Here is a 7,497-nt window from a genome sequence, read left to right on the forward strand (position 1 = left end):
AAATCTTGCACGCAATCATACATCTTTACTGCAATTAAATCCTGTAAATCAAACACGGAGCGATGAAAATATTTATTTATTAAATTAATTCGTTTTGTAATTTCAAATTCCAGTTTATATTTATTATTTTAAGCTTTTTTTTTTATTTAGCTGAATTTGGTTTTGCTTTGCTGGTGACGGTCGAAGTCTAAAAGCCTTTTTAAAAAAAGAAACAAATAATAATTCGCCGAGCATATCACTATATTGGTCTTTTGCCTGTAAACCTACTGCACATATATTTTACCTTTAGTTCCGGCATTTTTTTGTTGTTTTTGGTCCTGTGAGTACTGTGTGCTTTGTATAACTGTTCCTAAGGCCCTGTGTTTTTCTAAGCAAATTTCCACCTGCCGTTTGGCCTTTTCATTGGCTAAAACCACAGTCAGATTCCGCTGCGAGATTGAAAATCAGGGAGGGGGGATGAGCGGGAGGTATAAACCTGATAGGTTTACACTGCTTTTCAAAGACTTTTGGAATCGACGCATCTCTCCTCTGAAACTTGTTTTTCTTCCAGGAAAAAAGGAAATATTAACTGGGTTATTTTTCTCCCCGTTTGCGTTTGTTTTCGTCTCTAGAAGCTGCGAGGAGCTACAAAATCAGCAGGAGGACTTTTTCTTTTTTCCTAATCTTCGCGGATTTTTAACGGTATGAAATAATTAGACGCACTGAAATCATTTCATGTGAAGCTTTGAGATCATTAAAATTCAAATAAGAGGAGAATTTCCGGGAGTTTAAGTGTATTTATTTATTGTTATACTCTTGACGTTGACGTAAAAGCCTACGTAAAAGCATCACCTTTTTAAAAAAGAAATTATTTTTAATTATTATACTTTTCCGGTCTAGGATCACCATGCCTCTGTCGTTTATGGTGAGAAGCAAAAAGTTCACTTCCTACAGGCAAAAAAATTTCGATGAGGATGACTCGGAGGCCTCCGCAACATCTGGTAAGTCTTTAAAAAAAGAAGTGAGTTGATCTGAATAGGTGAAGAACGGGGCCCTATTAAAATAATTAAATGAAATTACTGCTGCGGGATGTAACTGCTTTTTATCGCAACCCCAAATCTCCTTGCCGTCTTAAACAAATTTTTATTTGTTTTGCAAATTAAAAATTAAAAAAAAAAAAAAACTTCTGATGTTATTTGTTGCTTTTTCTTATTAAAGAAAATACCTAATTGAACAAAAGAAGATATTAATTTAGATTTACTTTCTCTCTAATCAACCGAACTTCACTTTGTTTTGGATTTGCAGAAATCCCAGCAGCCGTTCAGACCACAGACATTTCAGACAGGCCTAAGTCAGAGGGGCAATCTTCCCCTGAAGCCCCCCGCTTACTTACTAAGGAGGAACCGGAGCTTGAATGTCCCTTACCGCTTCACCCAGAGCCAAGCAGACCTCTCATGACTCAGACACAGCCGTACTACCTGCCAGGTAAGTTTAAAAACTTGCCATCTGGAAGTCAAAAGACTAGGCTGGAATAGAGACTGCATATCAGAGGTGGAAGTAGACGTGGCCCATTAGTTTTGGAAAGCATTTTAAAGCTTCAAAGTTGGCATTTTGACCACAGTTTTATATATTTATTTCTTTATTAAAGATTTGCATATTCGGGTTGAAAAAGGGTTAAAGGTTATTCCCTTAGACTGAGTAGCTAACTAACAAAACACTAATTTCACTCACAAAACCTGAAGTAGAAACTCTTTGGTCTGTACCACATGGTTATCAATCAGATTATTAATCAGACTGCTGTAACTGAAGAGTGTAACTGCTATTCATAAGCTGGACCTAGTTTTTGTATTATTTTGACTCTGACATAATATTTTGTTTGATGTGTTTTGAGGTAATTTGATTTTTATTTTTGTAACATTGTAATGGTGTGCAGTCTTGGCCAAGTCTACTCTGAAAAAGATTTACTCTTAAGGGATAAATAAAAGTGTTTTTAAAAAAAAAGAAAAAAGAAAATTGTTCCATTAATGAGCATGAAAAAGCACTAACATCACAAAAGCTGTCTGTGTGTCAGGACAGCAGTCCAGTTAACCCCAGTATATAGGTGAATGCACTGTAAAAATATTCAGCTCCATTGTCAGCATAAAGTTTTAATATCAGTTGTTAAACATGTTTTTCATGCTAGGAGGTATCCAGCACTTCCACCTTGGCTTTGTTTTTCATGTGTAGAAGTTTCTGTTTGCACTGGCATTCCACTCAATTTTGCATTACATCTTATCCAAATAAGAAACAGATATGTACACCTTTAATGTACAGGATCCTTTTTGTTTTCAAGAAAAATACTATAAGGAAAAACAGTAATATTTCATGCTTTCATGCTGAAATAGAATTATAGCCTTATGTTTACATCTACGAGATTGAGAAAAAAATGACATGGGTGTGATTTAACAGATATAAAGCAATATATTTTTAGGCTGGATTGGCCCTTTCATGTCTTACAGTGGTTTGCTTCACTGCCAACTATTTTCTAATTAGTTGAATTTTAGGTTAGCTGAAGCTTTTTAACTTCTGCTACCTAAAAGAATCCAACATATGTGTACTGTTGTTACGTGGCAGCCATGTCATCTGATGCATGCTTTTAGAGACTATTGGTCTATTCACAGTTAAAATCATTAGAACTCGCTGAATTTCAAACAATTTTCAAGCCTTTTTAAACTATTTCCAATGAACCCCAGCTCAGTCTTCATAAACCTTGTACCATCACACTGAAAAAATTGTGCTACTAGAAAAACACCCCTGATGCAAACTTTTTAAAAAGGCATCTATAACAAAGATAAGATATGCTTTTTTTTGTCTCTTATGTGTGCGCCCTTTAGAGCCTCACTTGGCTGACTTCCAACCTTATGCCTGGGAGACATTGTCTCCTTCCTACAAGCTCCGTCAGATGAGTTTCAGCCCCACAGTGCTGCAGCATGCCAGTAACCTGTACAGCACCAACATCAACCGTAGTCCTCAGCCTCAGCAGCCTCTAGACTGCAGCACTCACTACTCGCCTTCTTCGAACACCTATCACTGTATCACCTGTGACAAGGTAGGTACCGCAGCTTAGGCCAAGATCAAAGGCTTAAAACTGGTTGTGCAGCTCGCGAAGCTGTTATGTCAGGTGCAGACATATTTCACGGCTTTCACTTTGTCACTTTGACTCCACTGACGAGTGCAATTATGGGCAAACTGTGTTCTAGGTATTTTCAACTTCCCATGGACTGGAGGTTCATGTCAGAAGGTCTCACAGTGGAATGAGGCCGTTTGGCTGCAGCATCTGCAGAAAAACATTTGGTCATGCTGTCAGCCTGGAGCAGCACATGAACGTCCACTCTCAGGTATACTGACGAAGCAGGAATTATTTCAGTGTTTAAAGAGTTTAGGGACCTGAATATGCAGAGGACAACACATCTTGGCCTTTAAATCTTTAGTGTGGATTAGGCTTCAGTTTTTTACTCTACTTGTCTGATATGCTGACAGCTTTCAAGATTCATGCTTACATTTAGTGAACACAACTATAGTTCCTATTCGTAAAATGCTCTTGATCATTTAAAGTAGAAACAATGAAGGAAATGTGAACATATACATTTCCTTTATTACAATTTTCCCCATCAAAAGATCCCAAAAATCTACTAAAATTATTGGAATGAACTTTTAAAGACAAATTTTTTTCTGACATTTATTCACTAACTGATTATTGTGCCTCACTTTTTTTGTCTTTGTCCTTGATCAGGAAAAAAGTTTCGAGTGCAAGATGTGCGGCAAATCCTTCAAGCGTTCATCCACGCTCTCGACACACCTGCTTATCCACTCCGACACCAGGCCTTACCCCTGCCAGTACTGTGGCAAGAGATTTCATCAGAAATCTGATATGAAAAAGCACACCTACATACACACTGGTAAATGTCTTAACATTCTCACAGTTTGTGACCATCAGTGTGACCCTGCATATGATCCATCTTCAGCAATCACCTGCTTTCCAGGTCAAGCATGTAGGGACTATTTCTAGGAGTAATATAACTGCTGATAAATCAGAAAAAGAAGCTTAAACAAATATCCTGTTGATTTGCATATCTGGGTTTCCTCTTCACAGAGCTCTGTAAAAGGAACTTTAGTTTATATTTGTTGCCAGTATGTCTCTGACAAATCTGAACAATGGCCTGATTCTTCTCTCATGGTTTTAATGAAAAACGTTATCTGTATGACGAAAACGCTTGGCAACATTTTTGGTAATGTTGGAAAACCTGATTTTACCAAAGCGGTGAAAAGAAAACTATAACAGTTTTATACAAATCACTTGAAAATTGTCCAAGTTTTGATTGTGCAGATCAGGGGTGTCAAGCTTAAGGCCCAGGGGCCAGAGTTGGCCTGGCAAAGACTCCAGTCTGGCCCACTTGACAGGTTTGGGAAATATGTATAAGGGCATACATTTTGGATTTGGGGAGTTGTGGGGAGTGAGCTACTTAATTGTACTGACAGATTTCCTTCATTCACTCCAGCAGTATTTCTTTCTCATGTAGAAAAACTGAGATGCATTGTGGACATTGTGCTTCTTTTTCTCCTGTAAAATGCTGTTTAAACTGACAGAAAGGGGAGTTTCACTGGTCCAATCCACATAAGACGAAAGCTGGCTGTATGTGGCCCATGATGTAAAATGAGTTTGATATCCCTGGTGTAGATTTCTTACGGCATGTGTTCTTCTGTGTGTTTCATTTTCTTTTTGTAGGTGAAAAACCTCACAAATGCCAAGTTTGTGGCAAAGCTTTCAGCCAAAGCTCCAACCTGATCACACACAGCCGGAAACACACAGGATTTAAGCCCTTCGGGTGTGACATTTGTTCAAAGGGCTTCCAACGCAAGGTTGATCTGCGCAGGCACCACGAGAGCCAGCATGGCATAAACTGAAGAGGAAGTGTTTTCTTTCTTGTTGTTGTTGTTGTTTTTTAACCTGTGTGATAAATAATATTTAACAATATGCTGACACTGGGGGAAGCTGTAGCTCAACTGGTAGAGCATTTTCTTAACATATCACAAGGTTGAGGGCTCAGCCTTTGACCCCTTCGAATGCTGAGGTGTCCTTGGGGAAGATCCTCTTGGCCTACAAACATCTTGCACGGCAGCTGTGTGTGACTGTGAATGGGCACATGAGAAACACATTATAAAGTGCTCAGTAGAACCCAGTTAAGGTTAAAAGGCACTATGTAAGTTACATTGAAAGAAATCTTTCAAGATATGAATGAATGTTTATTCTGATGCACTTTTCATTGTGTTGTTGCAGTGTTACAATGTTCCATTGCTTAGAGTCCAATAAATATTGAAGCAATCTCAAATGTCTGTGGTTGTTGTTTTTGAATGAGGCAAAATATAATACTTGGTCCTTTGTCACCCCACAGTAAAATACACACATAGTGTGATGAACATTGTAACATACTTTCCCTTCCTGACTGGTTTATTCTGCTTTTCATAGTTAGAAACACATACAGGATGAAACTGTGACTCAGGCCCCAGGTGGAAATCTCTCGCAAGACTAGATATAGTGTGTAGTGGAGTTATCCTGCATTCAAATAACACCCAGAACATTATGCAAATCCAAGCGCAGGGAGCCATTCGTTCCAGAGAGTCGACTAGAAAGCAGCTAAAGGAAAGTTAGAAGCAAATACATCGTCCAGTTTTTATGTTCAAGAGCAAAAAGGAGCTCTGTAATCTCAGTAAAAATCAGAATAACACAAACCGTCTGCCCCGCCATACTGTATGTTTTCCCTACACACCTTTAAATGGCCTTTGCAGTGCATTCAGCCTAATGGGATACAGGGATTAATAAAAGGTTGTTGAAAAGGTACCGATTACTTACTCAGCTCTAACCACACCCAGGCAGCCTGTTGGATTTACTTCAACAAACAAATGGCGATTCTAACGAAGACACACCGCCCTCCCCAAACACCAAACCTGTTAGGTTTAAGCTGCTAAATGCAAATCAGATCTTCACCTGCTCTGTTTAAATCTGACAAGAACTTAAAGAAGCACTGTGAACATTTAAAGTGAACCCAAAGTTGAAGCTCCCACCCACCGCCACCTTCCCTGCCATGCTGTGATGTAAATATGATGATATCAGTTTTTCAGGTAAGTGGATCGTTACTGGTATATTAGAACGAATAGTTTCTGTTGTTCAATGCATGCATCTATATCCACAATGCATGGGCCTAAAAGACTGTGAAAAAATGAACAGCTGGCACGCTACAAGACTCCAGTCTTACAGTTTTTCCACTATGCAAAACTGCAACAATTCACATCTGTTCTCCAATTTTCATTGATATTAAAAATGTTGCGCATTACATATTTTGTTATTGTATGTACGTCTGAGTTTACCAACCTCAGTGGCCCACATACAGCAACTCTCCACCGTACAGTTAAAGAACTAGATGGCTTGTAGATAAATAGATATATATATAAAAAGTATAAAAACGTACATTATAAATTCAAGAGCAAGTGTGTATTCAGTTGTGTTAGTGGTGCAGAAATCAGTGTTTGTGAAGGGACGAGTAGAAACATGAGGGCTTACTGTCAGGCAAACAAATCTGAGGTCTCTATGCAAAATTTGTTGATATTACAGTAGGGTCTGTTGTTATCCTCTGCAACAGTTAGACTTACTGGTTCTGCAGCTTGTGGGTGTGAGGAGACTGAGCAAATCAAAATCCTGCCCAGGTAAACCAACAGAAAGGGAAGGAGAGGATCATCTTGGGTGGAACCGAGCAAACAGGACATGGGTCCTGAAAGAGGAGGGGTGGTGCTGCCTGGGGAAGCCTGGGGGAAAACCAGAGAACATGAAGGTAGCATGCATGCCTGCATGTGTCTGCAACAATCCCACATGGAAGCAGAGGCATACAAAACCTTAATTAAGGGGAGTAATTTTGATTTTCTAACACAATTGCCAGACATAGCAGCTGGGTTAAAGTTGTGTGTGACCAAAGTGGGAGCCACAGTTAATTTGTATATCTTGTTGCCTGAGGTGCTGTATCCTCAAAGTTGTAAATCTACTAAACAGGAAACAGTCAGAAATACTCTCCCAAAACAACATTTTTTAGAAACTGTATGTAAAGATATGCAAAATCCCTGCACGTTTGCATGGAGTGCAGGGCAGTGAAATATTTTGAGTGTACTTGTTTGATGTGTCTCAGATGTCTGTAAAATGGCTTCAAGTTTCTGTCTGACCAGTGGTGTCAAATGTCAGAATCATACACCAGAAACAGTCTCAGCACTGGCAGCCACAGTTATCTGCCAAATCTGATCCATCCAGCAAATAACCAAACCAACAAATTTAAAAAAAAAAAATCAAGACTAAAACATAAGCTCTTTGTGTTATGAACAACACACCCTAATCCACACGCAGGTACTGAGTGTGTCTCTATCTCACAGACACAAGCAACAGGCGAGGTGATAGAGCACAGCGCTGAATTTGTCTTGCAAATTTGATCTATGCAA

General features: G+C 39.0%; 1 protein-coding gene across 1 annotated transcript; it reads left to right on the forward strand.

Moving 5' to 3' along the window:
• The first annotated feature begins 510 nt into the window (after positions 1-510).
• Positions 511-5,348, forward strand: gfi1b (growth factor independent 1B transcription repressor). The gene is made up of 7 exons (XM_026176978.1): positions 511-681; positions 880-980; positions 1,285-1,464; positions 2,853-3,067; positions 3,219-3,356; positions 3,752-3,917; positions 4,745-5,348. The coding sequence occupies exons 2-7, from the start codon at positions 887-889 to the stop codon at positions 4,921-4,923; spliced, it is 972 nt and encodes a 323-aa protein (XP_026032763.1). The 5' UTR covers positions 511-681; positions 880-886; the 3' UTR covers positions 4,924-5,348.
• The last annotated feature ends 2,149 nt before the right edge of the window (positions 5,349-7,497 follow it).

Source organism: Astatotilapia calliptera, chromosome 7 (assembly GCF_900246225.1).
Source record: "Astatotilapia calliptera chromosome 7, fAstCal1.2, whole genome shotgun sequence".
NCBI lineage: Eukaryota > Metazoa > Chordata > Actinopteri > Cichliformes > Cichlidae > Astatotilapia > Astatotilapia calliptera.

Excerpts from the sequence above, each read along its gene's own strand:
- gfi1b (XM_026176978.1), top strand. The coding sequence starts at position 887 with ATGCCTCTGTCGTTTATGGTGAGAAGCAAAAAGTTCACTTCCTACAGG. Across the intron at positions 1,465-2,852 it reads ACAGCCGTACTACCTGCCAG|AGCCTCACTTGGCTGACTTC; the intron begins GTAAGTTTAAAA and ends TGCGCCCTTTAG. Across the intron at positions 3,357-3,751 it reads ACATGAACGTCCACTCTCAG|GAAAAAAGTTTCGAGTGCAA; the intron begins GTATACTGACGA and ends GTCCTTGATCAG.